Raw genomic sequence first — 21596 nt, 5'->3', positions numbered from 1 at the left:
ATGCAAAGATTTTCATTAAACTTAATAGTTAACAAAAGAGTCAGCGACCTTGTATTTCAATGAATCAAAATGAAAAATAAAGCACATGTCCCAAATCAATTTTCAAAAAATTATGCACAGTAGATTCAGAGAATGAGAATTTTGTAAAAAAAAAAAAGGCTTATGTGAACATTGGACAATGCCGCCGCTAAATACCAAGGCAAACGTCAATAGATGTCATTAGCTCACTTCTTTTGTGCCAGGTGAGGTTTAAAAGAAAAAATACCCTATCACAAATATCAAAAACACATTTCTGTCCAAATCATAAATCGTTTCAAAATTATAAATGAGAAAAAAAAACTGTTCCATTTACAGTAGAAGTGAAAATATTCCTTCAAATTTCATCCTCACTCAGCAAAGAATGTGTATTCAAAAACAGTTTTTCCACTTTGCCGATGATAACGGAAACATGAATTGGAAATTGGAGGCGGAAGTGGTGAAAACTACGGTTTTTCATGATTTTTCACCCACAAGCTCCACCGACGTTTCCTTCTCTGAATTCCATTTTGCCTTTTCTTTTAATTCATATTGCTTAACCTGTAAGAAAATAAAATTTGCTTAAAAAAGACATATGAATCAACCAGAGATATAAATGGCATTAAATGCCAACATATCTTTCGATTCCTTAATCCTGGTTCTGAAGCAAAACATTACACTTCATATATAGAATCCCCCCTCCCCCCATATGGAATCGCCACGGAATATCAGGAAAATTCAATGCAATTTTCAAAAGATGAAGATATCATGGCGGGCTTGCGGCGACTAAAGCGTTTCTAAGGAACTTTCCTACGGAGTTCTCTCTGACGAACTCCCGCTGAGTGCTTATGACATGCTTATGACATGCTAGGAGTTTTCAATTCGCGTTCACACTGCGCTTACTGTGTGCACATAATAATCTTCTGCCACAGTGACATCTTAGACTCCGAGAGATCTCTGTGCAAGCGCCGTCCACTATTTTGAGTGCCCAACGGATCTCCTGTGGCACTGTTGGAGACCTTACCGCGCTGTTACGGTGACCCTAAGGCGTTTTAACTGCGTGTATATCGGAACGCAGAGCCAAGGAGCATACTTTGTGATTGCTTAAAGTGCTTGCCGTCGCATGACATTCTAGGCGACTCAACCGCGTCATTTGGAGATCCTACCTAGTTTTTGTGGCGCTAAAGGGGACTCTACTGTGCGCACCTCAACATTCTGTTTTAAATCGCCATGAGGAAACAGCCTCAGCTGGTGGAGTTTAACGCATCGTTTATAAACATTGGCATGAAGAGGTTGTTAGGAGTGCTGCCTTTTATATCGAATACTTGTACATGTATCTGTATCTATGCACCCCTCTAAAATAAGAAATTCTGCATCTACGCCTTGACTTCTGTAAACAAAACATACACTCACCCGTTTGGAGTCGAACATTCGTCTGAGAGGAAATAAATATCTAAATTCAACGTCATCTGCAGATTTTAAGCCGCCTACAAAAACAATAAGATCAAATTATTAACTATTAGTATTAAACCTATCTGATTTCTTTTTACGGGGATTTGTTACCTTATTTTTAGGATATTTCGAGAGAGAGAAAAATACACAGGCATAAAGATATAATTTTAGTCAAAATAGTGAAAAAGTTCAGCAAAACTATTAATTCACACACATGTTAAGTTAAAAATAATTCTATGCATATCAAAGAGCTTTGCAAAATAAAAATCCCCCCCCCATCCACATACATGCACGCACACTAAATATAATCTTTACTTACCCGTTATCAAACTGACGATCATTCCCACTGCTATACAGACAACCATACCTATAGTCGTGTACCACATATAGCTGATCTTGTACACACCAAGGACCTCGTGATCTCTAAATATAGTATCAAATTTATTCTAAATATAGTATCAAAATATATCTTAAAATATAGTATCAAAATTATGTCTAAATACATTATCAAGATAGAGGCAATTTAAAGCTTATCGAATTCAATATCTTAATGAGTTTCAACAAATATGCTTTCATCATGCCTTGAAATATACCAATTGCAAAGAATTTTAACTCATTTTTGTTCCATCAAATAGGGACCATATTGTAATGATTTAGATAAGACACAGATATTTTATTGGTTGATCACTAAGTTCTTATTTTACACACAGGTACTCTGAAGTTGATATTGAAATAACTTTCATGTAAATTTTTTGACGACGTTTTGTCAATTAATAAAAGTTATTCCATTCATATGCAGACTCACATCGTCGCAAACCACGGCCAAAATATACGATCCTCTCCCGTAGGAGAAGCTATATGCGGACTCCGGACCGTGGCTTGAGACGATGGCAGACTCAATATACCCCATGAACACGAAATAAAACTAAAAGACACCAGAGTATGCCACTTCGTTTCTTACTTGGACGTTTTACTAATTGTTGACGTTAATGGCCATCTAACAACTACACTACTTGTATATAACAAACAGGATATTCACGGATTACTTCAGCGTTTCCCATCGTAAACATTACCCAATCATGTTGTAATATTTCACCACTCAAAGCTCCTCGGATGGCTCCTACCTCGCACACTAACCTCGGACCTAAACGTTGTTCAACCATGCTGACGATACAGTCATGTGATCTTATTTGAAATTCCTCTGAATGTCATACCTTTGAAATCTGAGTTACTTTGTGGCACGCCCAACACTATGTTTTTGCTTTCAACGACTACTAACATAAGGTTGTAATCAAAACCAATATACATGTACAAGGAAGAATTAGACAAGTTAAAAAAAAAACAACTTTTTGAAGAGCTACATGCATATGAAGAGCGAAATATGAAATGAGTTACAAGGAAGTTTCCGGCGGAGAAATGTATCGATTTAATGCATATTCCTCCACCAATCATATCCGAAGTTTGTATGGAGCGTAGCGGTGTCAGCCGAGGATTGCCGATTGATATTCCACTATCATCTGCATACATGTATAATGTTTATGTCGCCAAACTTATTCGGTACGTAAGAGTATGTTCTGAGTACACCAATTTTACACCGATTCAGCATTTCAGGGATTTACAGGGATTTCAACAACCTCATTTAAAGTCAGCGTTTTGTAAAGTGTATAGACTTTCTACTGACTTTCTACTGACCTTGTTTGCAAATATAACCTATTGTTTACAAGATTTTATAAGATTGTTCACTGTTCGTTATCTTCACCTTTTTCAAAGATCTACGATGTTTTATCGAATAACAATATTCATTCTCATTCATTCGTTGATTCGATATATCGAACAGAACTCGATATCAACTCCACCAAAAAGTTTGCCAAAACTGTTTCAGACATGGATATTATATTGATGGCAACTTCAACTTTTTAACATGCATCAACGTCCCCTATTTATTTAGCAAGAATCAATTATCATCTACATATTATGTTTTCAAAATTATAAGATCTTCAAAACGAACATTTTCTACACCAAGGCAGGATGCTGAAAAATATTTTGATGTTACAGGGGTATCGACAACTTCGTTTAAAGTCATTTCGCAATTTGTATAGTCGTTTTAATGACCTTTTTGCAAATACAGTTTATAATTGTTAAGTTTATTATAGGAGGAGTTGTTAAGAAAAGACTACATGTACATTTAGTCTTGGCAGGCCCGTAGCAACGGTTTTAAAAGTGGGGGAAATTGGGGGGGGGGGGCAACCTTTAACAAAAACTTTCTTAACTTCACAAACTCAGAAATTTGTCAGTGCTCAACCTTAAAGCAACAAAGGGGGTGGGGGGGGGGGCAACAAGCATTTAAATGAAAATTTACAATAGCAAAATACTATACCCCTCGTTTTACGGACTTTCTCGGAGAAAAGTATGTTTTTAGAACTCCCTTATAAGTCAGACATATAGTTTTGAATAAAGCTTTCAAAAAATGCGAATATATTTGCTTTCCTTACCCTTCGCTAGATTGCATCATTTCAGCTGAGATCTCTGTTGTTGTGTAGTTAATTGAGTATGTTGTTTCTGATCTAAACGCTCTGAAAAAGGGCGTAGCTTTTCATAGTAGTATATTTGCATATATTGATGAAAAAAGGAAAAATATAACTAAAGAAAATAATGAAAATTAGGAGCTTTTGATGCATGGTTCAGGTACAATGATATTAATCTAATTTGCTAAAACATTCAGGCAATTAAAGACGCATGCAGTATAATTGTTTCTTCAGTTGTCATTTATACAGTAATGTGAGCAAAAGATGTTTGCCTTTTGTCTTCGAGGAATATTGCCAAAGATGGAAAGTTGGAATTTCATAAAAAATGTATTAACTACAAACCAATACTATAGTAGAATATTTTGAATATATACTTCCGCTGCGATAGTTAACATTTAAATAATCTAATGTTTTAAATCACCCGGGTGATTGTAAATACAAAAATTTTAACTACATCCTAAAAGCTTCAAGTGACTCGTTGTAAATGTATTGCTATAATACATGTATGAGAGAAAAACAATACTATAAACTCATACAAATAAAGACATAAAGAGTTCAACTTCTCATCCCCTTGCATGTTTCCGACAAGTCTGTACTGCATAAGTTTTGATTCGAGTCGTTTCGAGATGATTGGTTTTCATAATAAAAATTTCATGTCCAGCAAAATCAAAAAGTTATCCCTCTATATAATTCTTTCTACCTAAGGAAAATGAAAAAAAACTTTATAAAAAAATGTTGCTTACTGAGTATTGTTGATATGATTGATTGAGAAGGAGGTGCAGTTTGTGACGGGACCTCCGGGTAGTCTCGGGGTCACGTGCTTCTCCACGACTTTTCCCAAAGCTATCCATAGCAGGAAGATAAATCCGGAAAGACATCCGACTATAGCACCCTGTCAATGATCGATTGGTTGATTGATATATTGATTGACTGATTATCGATATGAAATATTAGCATGTTTGATGGATGATATGCAAAAACAGTGCAATTTATACAAGAAACGAAGAAGATAAATTTAACGAAAATATTGATTTACATGAAGCGACCGAATTCAACGAATAGAAATCGATTCAACAAAACATTCAATATCCATTAAAGGTCTAAATGTATCTCGGCATGAGTTGTATTGTATAGCATCAGGCAATTTGTACAGAAACACAAACAGACCAACCTATTAAAAAACTAAAGAAACTGTTTTATAATTATTTACCCAATTATAGATTTTTGAATTCAAGAATGGGTTGATTTACTGATTGTATGTTGCTTTACGTCCCAATCGAGAATTTTTCACTCGTATAGAGACGTCACGATATACCAGTGAAGGGCTTCGAATTTTGACCTTTACTAGGCACTCAGGGCCATTGAGCAGTGAGGGATCTTTATCGTGCCAACGCCTGCCGTTACATGGGGCCTCGGCTTTTAAGGTCTCACCAGAAGGACCCGCAACTTTCACTTTAAAGTGCCGAGCGCATGGCGAAGGAACAGTTACTACATTGTACATAATTTTTATCGACTTAGGTCAGTCGAAGTCGAGATTCGAACTCATGACCTTCCGATCACGGAGCGAGCACTCTACCGACTGAGCTACCGTGAACGGTGAATTGAAGAAAAGACGAATTTTTTGAAAATAAAATTATTTCAAAATATCGCACCATAAACTTCCGAAACTTTTGAGTTACATGTATAAATAGTTGTTTTAAATAATCATCATAGATGTAATAGACTAATTAAACATTATCGTTGTTCTGTGTGATGCAATCTCTGTCTTTTTCTGGCAGTTGAAACAGATTTGTTTCTTAACCTGTATATTCAAACCGCTTTCAATGCATCTTCAGTGTCTTTTCTTATATGATTGATAAAACAAACCATTTATGAAATATTGTATACCACTACCTTTAGTCAAATGTATTTGTTAAAAACTCATCTGGCATTTGTTAAATGCTTATGTATCTTTCAATGACTTGCAAGAAAATTTTAAATCATCTTAAGATCTTTTTTAAAAAAAAATTAGATAAGATTCGATCGTCAATATCATTCTTTTCAAATTTTGTTCTCCGTTTTGACAGAAACATGCATCCCCATCAAATTCTATTGTAAAAGAAAACATAATAAAAACAATTAAAAGCCAATAAAACAGTGCTAGCTGGTAAGTGCATAAAAAGGCGGCTTCAATTAACAGCTTTGGCCAACAAGGTGACCATTAGGCAACAGGATATTATTGGATTTATAAGCCTGTACATCATCTAAAACAAATCTCACATCAAAATACAAAACAAAGGAAATGACGTTAGTTAGTTATCAGTCTTGTGACAATAAGAATGAATAACCAATTAGAAAAAGCGAATGGAAAATTTGAATGTTTTTGCTTTGAAAAAATTTCAATAGATTTCTGAATCTTAAAACTCAGTAGGGGGATATTTAAGTGTATTTATGAATAAGGAAATATTAACGATGATTTGATTTCATCGATTACGAAAGTAAATTAAAATCAGCAATTTTGATTTTTAACAAAATACCTTAGAATTGGCAGATTTAAAGACAGCGCCCATGACGAACATTCCTAAAATTGGTCCATTAAAGCACGACGATACGGTGCTCGTCATCTTGGAGGAATAAAAGCAAATAAAAATCTTAATTACCAATAACATCAATTAGTATATATTTATGAATCCATACGAAATTCTGGAAAAGACTGTACTAAATACGTAAGAAGGATCATTATGTAAGACAGATACAATGCAACGCTAACATTGATATTCATCTACATTAAACTTTTCTATAATCAAACAAAAAATAATGTATGGTGTCTAAATTTCCTTTTATGGTACATTAATTTGTTTGAACTTCTTTTCGACTAAATGGTTTTGATTAAACCTTTAAAAATGGTATTTATTATACCTTAAAAACATCGTGGTAATAAAAAGAGGATCGTTTTCCCTTCACATGACTTAAGAATAAATCAATTAATAATAGATTATAGTTTTATAAAAAAAAAAAAAAAAAATATAGAATTAATTAGACAATTTATTTTAACAGGATCAGATTTTACATGCATCTTTTATGAATCAAGAACTAAATACCTGAACAATGGGACCACCAACTAGATAGGCAAGGTATGCAAACCCAATGGCTAGTGCTCCAAATATTATTACTGAAACAAAATAGAACAAAATTATAAATAATAGCGCTCAAAATATATTATGCGATATGAGATTGAATGGTGTAAAATAAAACTTTTGATTGTATATTGTTTTACGTCCCATTCGAGAATTTTTCACTCATATAGAGACGTCACCATATACCGGTGAACGGATTCAAATTTTGACCTTTACTCGGCACTCAGGGCCATTTAGCAGTGAGGATTCTTTATCCTGCCAACGCCTACCTTGAAATGTGATCTCGGTTTTTAAGGTCTCATCCGAAAGACCCGTGACTTTCACCTCTAGTGCCGGGCGCTTGGCGAAGGAACAGTCACTACCTATGTTTACGTCTTATTTTTGAGGCGGCGCGTCAAACGAGAATCGAACCCAGGCCTCCCGATCACTAAGCGAACGCCCTACCACAAGGCTATCGTAACCGGTCTAGGAACTTTGCGCTCAGTCGGTAGAGCTGTCGTTCACTGATTTTTATTTGAGAACTAAAATAAGTATAATCGTGTACTTATTTTAATTTTCAAATAAAAATCAGTGAAGGACAGAGCGCTCGCTCCATGATCGGAATGTGGTGGATTCAAGCCCCGGCCGCGACAGATTGAAGTCGAAAAATAAACTCCGAACGCAACACTCGATATCTCACTTGCAGCAGGCAAGGCCAATACTTTTGCTTTTTGCCTTATGAACGCTAAATAAAATGCCATTTTTATTTATAGCATTTACCAAAAAAGTTTCTATATTTTCATTATCGGCCGCAGCAGCGGCCGATCTATTTGTGGTTGTGTTAGAAAGTGCACAAGGGGAAATGAGACGTTACATGCATTCCTTTACTAGTTCAGTAAAATAATTCTTTAATGATTACATGTTTAAAATCATGAGTAAAATATTTTAAAAATTTGCTTTAAACTAAGTCTTAATTGTTGCTATTATATGTTCAATTCTATTTTCATTTTTTGCCTGATAATTATTAATTTATGATTATTTAAAAAGAGTTTACAATAGGTACATGTACTCCCCAACCAGGGAGTGTATAAGATACGAACGCAAATCGTTATGATTTTCCGAATAATAACTAATAGTGGTAAAAGTGCATGTTGAATAAAAATTGAAAAGTTCCTCAATTGGTAAAAATTGTTTTGAATATGCTACAACTGAGAATGGCATAAGGATATTTTTTTTCTACATTTTGCACCGCGCCGTGCAGCATAGCCTACTCTGCAGAAATCATGGGCATCATCACGCGACAAAGATCCAGGGGTCATTTTGAGAGGTCTACCTCATCATTTTGATGTCAATAAATCCTTACGTTATTATACCAATGAATCAATTTAATGAACAAATGCACTAAAATTTCTATTTATTTACTTTCATTCTATTTATTTCTTTTTGGCTTCAAAGACAGTCTAATATAAAAATGATTACTAATTCAGCTTTGAATATCTTGTGCTTTCCTTGGATGCTCAATTGTGAAAGTACTTTTTGAAATGCTAAATTTTGTTTGCGGCCGATTTGATATCGATTAATTGTTGCAATAAATATAGAAGAGCAAAGTGGTACTATTCAAAATTCGGGGAAAAAATTGGGGTCAAGACCCAAAAGTATCTTCCATGAACCATAACTTTTCGTTGCTTCCTTTCTCCTCTGTGTAAATTGACCGATGTGATAAAGAAGTTTTACCTAGAACTTTTCCGAACAGCGTAGCCTGGTTTTCAGAGAATTTCTTCCCAAAGTGAGGCTTAATGAAATCCTCCCAAATTATCGTTGGTAGGCTATTGAGACCGGAAGAAAGAGTACTGAAATAAAAAGAATGGGAAAATGAGAGAAAGATTTCACAAGGGCGAATCCAGCCAGGTCATGGATTTTATAAGAGCTTCTCTAATTCTTTGATTTTGACTGTAAATGGTGATATGTAAATGCAATGTAAGAGTATCTATATATTCTCGTCAAAGAATATTGAACGGGAACCAAACTGCAACAAAAAGTCTCTCAGGAAAATTCCGCTCTTAATTTTTTTTTTTTTTTTTTTTTTTAAAATTCATGATTTAGGTGACTTTCATAAATTAGTTATATTTTTATTACGAAAAATAATGGTTAAGGGGTCTTTCATTTCTTCGGGAACATTACACATAAATTTGAAAAACGAACTTAATTTGCACAAACCTTAAAGAGGCGCTGAACAGAGCGGCAAGGAACACACCCGGCATTGCTACAATGTTGTCGAATATATCCATTACAAAATATGGCAAAGCCTGAAGAAAACAAAAATACGTGACCATAATTCAACTTTCTCTTCATTTTCATCGGAACATTGATCTCCTTGATTCAAAACTGTCAGTGCATGATTTGTAAAACAAGCAAATAAAAAAAATCAAACGGATAAATAATGTTGAGTATTGACGTATGATGATGAAATTGTAACATACCGGTAATATGTTGGTGATGATTTTATTCTGACAACAATAATTTTGGAAATGATTATGATGACGACAGCGATGGCAAAGATTAAGAGAGAAGTTGTTTAAATAACCTGCTCTGGTCGGACGATGATATTTTTCGCCAGTGGATCACATCCTTGCTGGACATTGTAAGCGAAGGCCATCAGCCCCAGGAAACAGGAAATAGATCCAAACAGCGCAAATCCAGGAATGGCAAACATGGACGCTCTATAGAGAGTATTAATTCAGCTATATAAGATTTTGGAATCTAGAATGATCCCTTTTATATGAAACACATACTCATGATACGAACATTTATTACTGACATAATTAGTTGTCAAATAGTTTTTTTTTTTAAATCGTCAAGTGAAAATAGAAAAACAGAGGCCTGTTCAACAGAGCGAGCGTTCGCGAGCGCTCGCCAAAATTCGTTATACTTCCAACAGAAATGTTCGCGAGCGCTGTTTTACTGTACCACTTAGAGTAATTGACGGGCCTTTTTATTAGAAGCCATTTTAATATTTAATGTAGAAATGACAATCACAGAACACGCCGATATTAACTTTTATAGTTCAACAAGCTGAATTTTCAAGTTGCATGTCATTGAATGAAAAATAATGAGATTTTTGAAACAAAATGCCTTGCAAGAATTTTATTCAGCTGATCTGTCTATAATCCAAGAAATGAAATTGAGAGGTGCTTATAACTCAAGACAGTGGAAGTAAATAAATAAATTAATGAGCTTAATGAGCTTTTTTTCTTCTTGGTTATTTTCCTGCAGGTTTCAAAATCAAAGTCCATACATTTTTCAATTCAAAATGATTCATTTTTAAAAAGGGAACAGTAAGTTGGTCGATGTTTTTTTTTTGTTAGTCGCACAAAGGCAAGCAAACAAATATTCATTATAGCCCCATATAATGCATTTTAAGGTCCATTGATCCTTTGTAAGAGAGGCAACTCTTACCGGTATTATAAATGAGTTTCATCCCCTTTAAAATGTTCAAGATAAAAGAATTTATCCCAGCAAATTAGACTGAAATAATATTATTGTATGCATTTTATTGTCTTTGGAAAATGGCGTTAAAAATGTTATACGATTTTAACAGAGGGACAATGGACCTTAAGTTCTAGATTAGTTTATTCATATTTTACATTCGGTTACGTACTGTACGGCTTTGCTGCTGGTATGCATTTTATTGTCTTTGGAAAATGGCGTTAAAAATGTTATACGATTTTAACAGAGGGACAATGGACCTTAAGTTCTAGATTAGTTTATTCATAGTTTACATTCGGTTACGTACTGTACGGCTTTGCTGCTGGTGGGCGTGGACTGTACGGCTTTGCTGCTGGTATGCATTTTATTGTCTTTGGAAAATGGCGTTAAAAATGTTATACGATTTTAACAGAGGGAGAATGGACCTTAAGTTCTAGATTAGTTTATTCATAGTTTACATTCGGTTACGTACTGTACGGCTTTGCTGCTGGTGGGCGTGGACATGATTCTCTGGACTATCATCTGGCTGTAGCCTAAGGAGAAAAACTGGATCATGTTCCCGATGACTAAGCCCCAGATAGTGTGTCTAACAGTGATGTCAGGACTGAACCTAAAAATAATCTAAATTATATCCCACAAGTAGATCAGAGCTTTCAGAAATCAAACAATATCGTTGAATATTATGATATTATAAATTTTAATAGATACATTATAACAATGCAGCAAAACACGGTTATACATGTACGTAGTTGGTATTTGAAGCATGTTTGATTTACAATGAACGTTTGACTTTGTAATAAGCAGGATTTCGCTGAATTCGTGCTCTCATTTTACAACTATTATATGAGTATACTTTATGTTTTATGTTTTGTTTAACCTTTCATTTCAAATGTACATGGCATGGCGCTTGCTTGTGAATCATTCACTAAAACCTGCGGTAAAAAATCTTTAATTCAAACTTTTTTCTTTCAATTTGATCTTCAAAGAACACGAAATAATGAACCCTGACCTTCTCTTAGATATGGGATGAAAACACGAATACAGAATAGAATTATTAGATTCCTTACTCATCGAACTGGATCCGCCCATACATCTCATTTATTCTCCACACCTCGCTTGATCCGCCAACTTTAATCAGCCCCTATGGTTAAAAAAAAAAAAAAAAAAAAAAAAATCATAACTAAGATTTAAGCATTCAGTCCACAAACTTGGACAGTATACTGTTCTTTCTGACGTACATGTATTTTATTTCTTACATAAAATCTGCAACAAGACTATACTGCAGATTTTATTTTAGAAATAAATATGTTAGAAAGGACAATGCCCTAAACTCTACACCATTAATCATGCACTTTACTAGATGTCTGTGATTTTGTTAAAGAGTTATCTCTCTTAGATTGTAATTTCATATTAAATAATTATGTGTAATACATTAAAAATAGGATGCGAAATACTATATTGCAGGTTAGCGGTGGGAATGGGATATGGGGGCGTAGGGAGGGGGGCACATGTGGAATTCATAATAAAATATATCTATAAATTAACAAACAGAATACCATCACCTTGGTTAATTATCGAGTGATAACATTTGTATTAAAATATGACTTATTTTGAACAGCAACATATACCTGTCAGGCCGGTAGGAGCAAGAAAAACAAGAGGCCCAGGGGCCACATCGCTCACCTGAGCACTATGGCTAGGAAAAAGCAGAAATCAGTTCAGTCTTGAAAGGTTGAAAAGTTTAAATAAAAAAGTGGTTCGGGGGGGGGGGGGGGAGGGGGGGAGGGGAGGGTCATGAATTGAACAAATTTGAATCTACATTATCTGAGGATGCTTCCATTTAAATATGACCAATCATGGCTTTGCTGTTCTTGAGAAGAAGATTTTTAAAGATTTTTCCTATAATTTCCCATGTAAAACTTTGATCGCCCATTGTGGCCCCATCCGACCCCCGGGGGTCATGATTTGAACAAACTTGAATCTACACTATCTGAGGATGCTACCATATAAATATGACCAATCATGGCTATGCTGTTCTTGAGAAGATTTTTAAAGATTATTCCTATATATTCCTATGTAAAACTTTGATCGCCCATTGTGGCCCCACCCGACCCCCGGGGTCATGATTTGAACAAACTTGAATCTACACTACCTGAGGATGCTTTCACATAAGTTTCATATTTTCAAGCACAGTGGTTCTTGAGAAGAAGATTTTTTAATGATGCCATTAATTTTTCACGAATTCTTAATTATCTCCCCTTGGAAGAAGGCGTGGCCCTTCATTTGAACAAACTTGAATCCCCTTAACCCAAGGATACTTTGTGGAAAGTTTGGTTGAAATTGGCCCAGTGGTTCTTGAGAAGAAGATGAAAATGTGAAAAGTTTACAACAACAATAACAACGACAACGACTACAACGACTACAACGACGACAGACAACGGACAAATTTTGATCAGAAAAGCTCACTTGAGCCTTTAGCTCAGGTGAGCTAAAAAGGGGGGGATTTATAATTAACGATTGTATATCCTCAATTACACATGTACTCTGATGATTTTTTTCGTAGCTTTATTTGCTTGTCAAGGAAAAAAAAAAACACAGAAATTTCTCCGTATTGGCATAGATCTCTGAATGATAAACCAATAAAATTGCTTCCTATGGGTCTGCCTGCATTTAAGAGATAAATCTAATTTTTGAGAATTCATGAGGACTTGAACGGCTTCACGCCGTGTACTTAGTATTTCATAAAGTCTTATATTTAAATTATTTTTCTTATGACTTGCCACATATTTTTGTCATTCAACGATCATTTTTGGAGAGAAAAAAAAAGGCTTGCACTTCAATCACATCACAATGGAAATATTCTTACTCATCCCATGGTAGTTCATGAGAACATGATCTTCTCTAATTTGCAAAGAATATTAAGGAAAAATATTTGGAAATGTAAATATTTTGCAATTAAGGACAAGAGACCTTCCCTGATTTTAGTGCATTCCCACAATAATGATTACTGGTAAATCATCCTCCCACAACCTAGCATTAAAAAAGGTAAGATCTAGAAAATCTTGATAAACTCACTTGTATAAGTATGGAGAATATCCCAATTACAATAATGATAGATTGAAACACGTCCGCCCAAATAACTGCTTTGAATCCGCCCTTGAAAAGAAAGACGGAAAATCATGATTAATGAATGAGTATTTGGTTTACGAAATAATTATCATTCTCCTTGTGGTGAAAAACAAATCTCATAAAATCTTTTTTCTTTAAATTTGCGGTGATTCATTAGTTTTAAGATAAGTATGAAAAAGAGATAGGTTTGATCTTTATGGGGCTTTTCATGTCAAAAATGGGATAACAAAGAGCGAGGCGTTTGATAAATGTTCCATTTTCTTCTATGAAAGACGATTTATAAATAAAAGTTTGAATTTCCCTGTTGCTTTGATAAAATTTATACGTTATATAATGCGACTTAACAATGATACTCTATCAAAATGCGCAATTCTATCAAAAGTGCAATAATATTGTAATTAATTATTCAACACATCGTGAATATCTACATGTATTTTTTCTTTTAAAGCAATCTGTGCAATAATTTTTTTTACCAGAGCATATATACATGTGATCTATATGTTCATTGAATTAATTATATATTTGCTAATAATTAGCAGGATTTACTTTTATAATTAATCACACGTTCATTTTACGGCTAAAATACAATTTTGATCAAATTGCTTTTATCGACGATCAAATGATTCCAATTTAGATCTTCTTTCACAAAAACTGTACATTTATTTTCATTTAGGAATGATTCTCATCATAAACAAAATTTTGAGAGGGTATGTACTAAACATGTATAATTCATACATTTTTTATGTAAAATTTTTACATAAAAAAGTGATTTTAAAGTTGCAAAAGAACTAACAGGACACCCCTGCCCTTTTTTTTATTTTTATTTTTATTTATTTATTTTTTTTTTGAGGGGTGAATGTTAATTTGAATCAAATAAATTAAGATATAATGGTGCACGCGGATGCATGTGCCTAAATAATAAGAAGGAAACAGACATCTTACGATTGATGTGTAAAATACTCCACCGGCAGCAACGATAAGCATTGAAGCCCAAAGGGGAAACTGTGTGACTAGAAGTAAAAAATTAATTAGCAACAAATGTTTTCGATGAAGCTGGAAAACAATAATTAAACAGAGGATGAAAGAGTACAACATATGCTGTCTTTTTTATGTATTCACATAAACGCTTCATTTCTTTACGTAATATTGAAACTTTTATGAACCAAAAAAAAAAAGTTATCCTTGCATATTTACTTTGAAAGTACGGAGAGAGAGAGAGAGAGAGAGAGAGAGAGAGAGATGATTACCTGTTTTTAATGTAATTGCTGGACCATAAACAACAAGACCCATAAATATGATCTGTATAACACAAGAAAGGGTTAAAACATAAAAATTTATATTCAAGAACAATTTATAAACTGAAACCATAAAGATATTATAGGTTAGTTCAATAAACGATATAAGTCACTTACATTTTTTTTTCAATTTATGAGATTTTAACCAGCTAATGGGAGAGGACTATCTAAGTTTTTAGAACTTGTGTCCAATCCCTTTGACACATTGTCAATAAAATATGTTCAAAACAACCAGCTATTCACTGTTTTTAAAATTTCAAGCATGTATAAATGACCTTGAACTTGACAACCTGCTAATTGTCAAGGTCATCACACAATCATGTGCCTAAGGTCTTTCAATAGTTCTCTAATAAGAAAAATGGACATGGACAGTACACATGTATTTATAACTTTTATTTTGCAGTGACCTCAAACTATTCCTCTTGACCTTGAGGAAAGTGAAGTCAAGATTCATTCATAGTTCCTGCTTTAAATAAGAGCTTCAAATATTTGACAATAAACTCATGGACACAATTTCCTATCTTGAACCTTGAACCTATCAAAATAATCGTGAGTCAAGATGTAAGGCACTTCCATAGGTCTGAATCATATTTTTTATTCATAATAAATCGTTTATACAATGTTCCTTAATTACAGCATTATGACTTGCAAGGATGAGGGATGGACAAAATAGCTGTAGGAACCGGGGGGGGGGCACGGGGGGCCATGCCCCCCCTAATTATTTTGCCGATATATAGATTACAGCAACTATAGAAAACATAGATACTATATGCTTGTGTCCCCTCAATAAAAACGTCTGATCCCCCCTTTTTTTTTGCTTGTCAAGAAATTTTTGGTAGTTGATAGTACCCCCTCAACTGAAAATGTATGGCTGTGCCCCCCCCCCCTCCCCCCCTCAAACTGAAATTGCTTCCTACGGGTCTGGACAAAGGACATGTCAATGTATTCCTTAACAGAAATTTTATACGGTGGATACATGTACAATCAATTAAAAAATCTGACCGAGAATACAGTTGCCAATATAAAATCATAAGACAATTTCACTGATGACTTGGATTTTTTGAGTGTTTATGTTGTTAAAAAGAATACAACTGTAGTGCTTCTAGGAAATGAGTATAAATGCGAATGATGGGCTCTCATCTCGCAAAAGAAATGATAGGTTTACTCACATAAAGTATGATGCTCATGAACGACGCCAACAGTCTTGGAGCCTTGCTTTTGAATCGCAGCTCTAAGTACTTGAAAGAAAAGAAACATCGATTAAAAATTAATGTATTTTTCAATGGATTCTGAGAAAAAGAAACATTTTTAAAAAATCTCAGAAACCTGCTAAAAATAAGAGAAAAAATTTCAAAGCTTAAAAAACACTTACACAGTTAATAAATTGTCCAAAACTGATTTTTACGAAGAGTTTCACTTCATGTTATTTTTAATGCCCCCCCCCCCCCCCCCACCTTCCCATCAACAAAGAACAGAAAACCAAAATAAAATAGCGATCGGTCTTCAAAGTTGAGTTTCTCAACATCCCCCAAGATTTTTGGCTTATGTTATTTTCAGAAATATTTATTTCTGTTTTAATCCATCTCTTCATTAACATGATTAAGTCTCGTAGATTGAGCATTAATCATTTCGAAGTAACTATATGAAGATTTGTTAATTGCGTATGAAAATGCTTTTGTAAAGAACCAATTCTTGTTGAAAAAATGCATGTTTAAAGATGATTTGATTTACCTCAAACGCACTTCTTATGTTGAGGGGATGAAAAAGAGGGACAAGGAATACCGCAACAAGGACGAACCCCAGTCCCACGCCTATAAAACTCAGCCAGAACATGGATCCGTATATGTACATTTCACCGGGATATCCCAACATAAAAATAGATGATTGATACGTCACAAGCATAGATAGTGCAACAGGAATCGCTCCCATATTTCGGTTGCCATAGTAATATTTTTCAGTCGTGTTCTGTCCCCCAGCAAAGAAGGCATGGTATATCCCGATCCCGAGGGAAATGGCAAGGCATATGGCAAAAATGACGTAGTCCCAGGCTTCAAACGAACGTATCATGGTGACAAATTTTCAATGTAAAAAATCTTTATCTCTATTATCTGAAAAAAATATATAATAAGGTAAAAATTAAATCACACTTCTACCAATTCTTTGCCACAAAGATGTAACGATATAATCTCAAAAAATTATTAGATATATTAATTCACTGCAAACGATAAACCCACTGTTACAACTTTCTTTTTTATCCAAATTTGCAGTGGCATAAATGTCTGCAATAATAAATAACATAACATTCCCTTTCACATGCAATTATTTGTTATTAAGTCTTTATACAAATACGACCAAAATACTCTATAAAAATTGTTCCTCAGACAGGAAGGGCACGATTCTTACTCGTTTCCAGCCGACGCCCTTCGCACTTCTCTCTCTCTCTCTCTCTCCCCCCCCCCCCCGAAAAAAAAATTCTGTTCCCCACTCCATTCCATCTTGTTCAGGAAAAATTATCTCTGCATAATCACTTTCATTAGGTGGTTTTGAAAACCACGATTACATGTAGCTACTAAAGTTTAATTATAAAAATGACATTTTTGGGGTTTTAAGAATATAATTTGTATATACAGTGGAATACATGGCAACTCAGAAAAATAGCGACGTTATTTAAATAGAAATTCCCATGTGCTCTGACGTATATTTCTCATCCTAATTATTACAATATTAATATATATTAGGTAAGAAATAAATTGTATATTTATGTTGACTTTATCGCTGAACACTATTTTTTTTAAAAGTGCAATCAAATGTAGAGTTAGTGTTGTAAGGAACGACAACTCTAGTGATGAACAAAATTATTCCACATAATGTGGAAAAGCAATTTTTACACCATGTAAGAGTATTCATGTTTCAATCTCAGATTCAGATGTAAATGCAGAGATAAAAGCTCCTAAATCGAAAAAAAAAGTTTTCACCAAGAAAATTTTTTTTTAAACTCATTACATAAAGATGCATAGAGCTTTACGGCATAACCCTATGTACAATGTACTCTGAGGCTTATCAATTTTAAGGCCTCAAAGGCCTTACCTACCTTTAATCTTCCATAACACTGAGAGAAAAAAGTATACTTACTAAACATAGCAATAAAATCCCTTTCAATCTAAACAACTAAACTAGGTGGTTCTTGACGATTTGTTATTTAAATCCATGTACTTTAAAATCAAATAACGGTATAGTCTTACGTGTCCATTCAAGGCCACGGCATATTTATTCATTTAAGAATCTTGTGACTTAAATTTTAAAAAGACAAAAGCCTAACCTTTATGCATATTCATAATGGCTATAGAAGTGATTGAAGCCAGTAAACATTTCTTCTCCTTGTGTACTTAAAATATGTAAAGTAAATGATATTTTATACACAAATGTAGGTGCATATGTGTCTCAAATCCTAACACATGTACATCTACATGCACGATACTTATACTGTGAAATCACTAATTTTCGAGGGTGGGGGGTAGGGTGTGGTGACTTTTGTTGTTTTCGTGGAATGAAGAAACCCACGAATTCACACCGGCCCCCCACGAAATGTTAAAATTCTGTACTGTAGTATGTTGTTCCTCCTTTCACCACAAAATCAAACCCCTCAATTTTTTTGTTATTTTTAATCAAACCAGGAAAATTTGATCTCAAGAAAATAAGTGATTTTACAGTACCTGTATATTTAAACTGTATCAATGTCGAATGATATCACCTTTCAGTTCCCGACTTTTGATATTAATTTTCGAAATATATCACCCCATATATGCTTGAATAAACATATGTTGTAATATATCTTACTGATCTGGTACATTTCCTTTTAAAGGTCTCATCTAGAGTATGAAGTCTGATTTTTACTGAACCCCTCCCCCCTTTCCCCTTCTTCCTCTTCTACCGTCCGAATTTTGGTTCATAATTTAAAATTCGTTTTCAACTCTCGGTAGATATATTTCCAGATTTCCAGTAATAGATTTGTAATCAAAAATATATATTGAAAAGTTAAAATCAGCCGTATATGGAAAAATCAATAAAAATACATTAGTAAATGTAAGGTTCCTTGTTACTTTGATAAGAGAGAGAACTCTCAGACAGATAATTGCCTATCAACCCTTAATAAAATTGTGAAGTTAAAAAGGCTATCTCTGTCAAATTTTGCACCGCAAGTTATATGCTGAAATTGTCTGCATTTTAATCTATTTACAATTTCTTTTGAAAAATCATAAGCATTAAGAAAAACTTTATATGAGTGCTCAGAGGGAAACAAACCTTAATGAAATCAACCTTATCATGTTAAAATATTAATTCTGAGTATTTCAGACATTGTCTATAAAAATTAATGAGGTACATGTATAACTTTATTAAAATTAAATTTTGCATGAGAAAAAGAAGGTTGAAAAAAGACGCTTTGGCATACCTACTGAGAGAGAGAGAGAAAGAGAGAAAGGGAAGGAGGTATAATCATGTAAATGATAAAACATCAGAAATAAAAAAATAAAAATATTAAATGAAAAATGAAGACCAAAAAACCGAATAAAACTCAAAAATAACAAACGTATCAATTTTTGCAATGAAGTTAAACCTGGAACTCTATAAAATTGAGAATCAGTCAATATTTTATCAGGAAAATAAATTACAAGTTGCATTGCACAAATATGCATTTAAAAAACCATTAGTTTCAGGAGATGATCCTTCGTAATACGATACATTAAGTATCACTGTATTCCATTATTCGTCTGCCAGACTTGTAAATCTGAATGCTAGCACATGCAGTTCTTGTGAAAATCATTTTATGGCTTTAAAAAGAAATACAAGAAGTGTCCCTTCATTTTCAAGCACCCCTACGCCTCCCCGACCGAATTATGTTGATTTGCTTGAAATAGCTCCAAAAGTACATTCGGACTGGTCCCGTATATTGCACACATGATACTCTTGCACTCAATAATGTTGCCCAGTTATCCGCTGAGGGAAGACCTCTTTTTCATGGGCTTATTACATGTATCAACTTTCCGACGGTCCGGTTTGGCCGAATTTATGATGTGTGTTTTTCAGTATATAAAACAAATCGGAAAGGACTCTGACAGCTTTTGTTTCGCTTGACAGGACGTCAAATTATTTCTTTTCATATCAGATTCCCCTGTCGTACATGTATTATCAATCCTTGAGGTGTTTGCCTTGGAGCGTGCAAGAAACACGAGAGAGAGAGAGAGAGAGAGAGAGAGAGAGAGAGAGAGAGAGAGATTTGCAGCCTCTCCTCTGTTCGTTGTTCGTTCAAGCTTTTATGCAGTAAACTCAACACATTTGAGCATTTCTCTCAAAGGAAACCTTGACTTTTGATTTTTGTTTTTTTTTTTTTGTTTTGTTGTGTTTTTTTTTTTTTTATTATTTTTTTGTTTGTTTGTTTGTTTGCTTTTCTCCTTTTTTTTTTGTTTTGTTTGTTTGTTTTTGGTAATATTGTCCGAGTTTGCTCTTAGGGTCTCAGGTTTGATAAGAGAATTTAATACAAGTGCACGAAATGCACTTCTTATCAAATATTGAGAGAAAGAATGAGATATATATTATGTCTATGTTAACATTCATTAAAACAAATTCAAAAAAACAAACACAAATTCCATTCACGTACATTGACATTAAACAGGTAGTGCAATCTCGTGTTAGTTCTGACCCCATTCAACGACATTCTTATTTATCAGTAAAATTCCCCTTACCTGAATGTTTCAATGAATAAGATCCCGCATATATACACATGAATTAAGCGGTTTCTCCCCGAAGGAATGATGGTATTTCTGCTTCCAAGAACTGTGCAATATGCAGCACCTCTTTTATAGCAGCATGCAGCTTTTATAAAGATCACAGGTAAAGAAAATGTGCCTCGAATATCCCTATACGAATAACACTTTAATCGGCCCACGAGTTTTTAGTTTATATACAACAGCGATATAAAGCATAAAAAAACAAAACATGTGACGAATAAAAGAAAAATGATGGTTTCTTTTTTTTGATTATTTATTAACTATTGTGGGAGGATTTAAAAAACAAAAAACAAAAACAACTATGGTGTTGCACTAAAATTCTGTGAATTAATTAACCCCATATACGTAATTTCCTTTCAAGTGATTTATAAATAACTTTCAGTCATAAGCACCTTTTAAAAATATATATAATTATATAATCAAGGTTCAGTATAAGACATAATGGTTGATAAAAATATTATACGCAAAATAAAAAAAAATTAAAAAAAATGGGGGTAATTTTTGTACATCATATTATTTATTAAGAATTGCTGTATTAATTTTAAGGTAGTCCGATCCTCAGGTTCTGAAAATCAACTTTTAAGTAATTGAAAATGCTCATAAAAATGTCTCTGATTTCGTATAGATTTGCACATGCGTGTGAGCCTAATGGCTGGTGCTATTTCAGTGGTGGTGAAAATGTGATTATCTGCTTAGTTTCTGAAGCTTATGCAGATTATTTGTAAGTATTTGCTTGAAATTGTGAAACAATTAAAAACAATAAAATCAGTATGAGTGGTGAAAATAAACGCCGACTTTCTTCTAACGGCAAAA

At 33.9% G+C, this 21596-nt stretch overlaps 1 protein-coding gene across 1 annotated transcript; it reads right to left on the bottom strand.

Moving 5' to 3' along the window:
• Positions 1–271: 271 nt before the first annotated feature.
• On the bottom strand, positions 272–20757 carry LOC133174706 (sodium-dependent multivitamin transporter-like). The gene is made up of 18 exons (XM_061309787.1): positions 20739–20757; positions 16729–17105; positions 16167–16235; positions 14950–15001; positions 14645–14712; positions 13649–13729; positions 11641–11714; positions 11046–11183; positions 9672–9807; positions 9305–9393; positions 8822–8937; positions 7073–7143; positions 6509–6595; positions 4736–4884; positions 3960–4040; positions 1787–1890; positions 1429–1502; positions 272–576 (listed from the first exon to the last, which is right to left on the bottom strand). The coding sequence occupies exons 2-18, from the start codon at positions 17062–17064 to the stop codon at positions 493–495; spliced, it is 1809 nt and encodes a 602-aa protein (XP_061165771.1). The 5' UTR covers positions 17065–17105; positions 20739–20757; the 3' UTR covers positions 272–492.
• Between the last annotated feature and the right edge of the window lie 839 nt (positions 20758–21596).

Source organism: Saccostrea echinata, unplaced genomic scaffold, assembly GCF_033153115.1.
Source record: "Saccostrea echinata isolate AGI-Se365-2 ecotype Australia unplaced genomic scaffold, CSIRO_AGI_Sech_v1 ptg000058l, whole genome shotgun sequence".
NCBI classification, from domain to species: domain Eukaryota; kingdom Metazoa; phylum Mollusca; class Bivalvia; order Ostreida; family Ostreidae; genus Saccostrea; species Saccostrea echinata.
The sequence above is the reverse complement of the archived record's forward strand: the minus strand, read 5'-3'. Positions and strand labels throughout refer to the sequence as shown.

Bases quoted from the DNA above. Each gene is read 5' to 3' on its own strand.
- LOC133174706 (XM_061309787.1), bottom strand. From the start codon at position 17,064: ATGATACGTTCGTTTGAAGCCTGGGACTACGTCATTTTTGCCATATGC. The intron at 13,730-14,644 runs GTAAGATGTCTG...TTTCTTTTCAAG, and splicing joins GAGTATTTTACACATCAATC to GGCGGATTCAAAGCAGTTAT. The intron at 11,715-13,648 runs GTGAGTTTATCA...TTTTAACCATAG, and splicing joins TATTCTCCATACTTATACAA to GGGCTGATTAAAGTTGGCGG.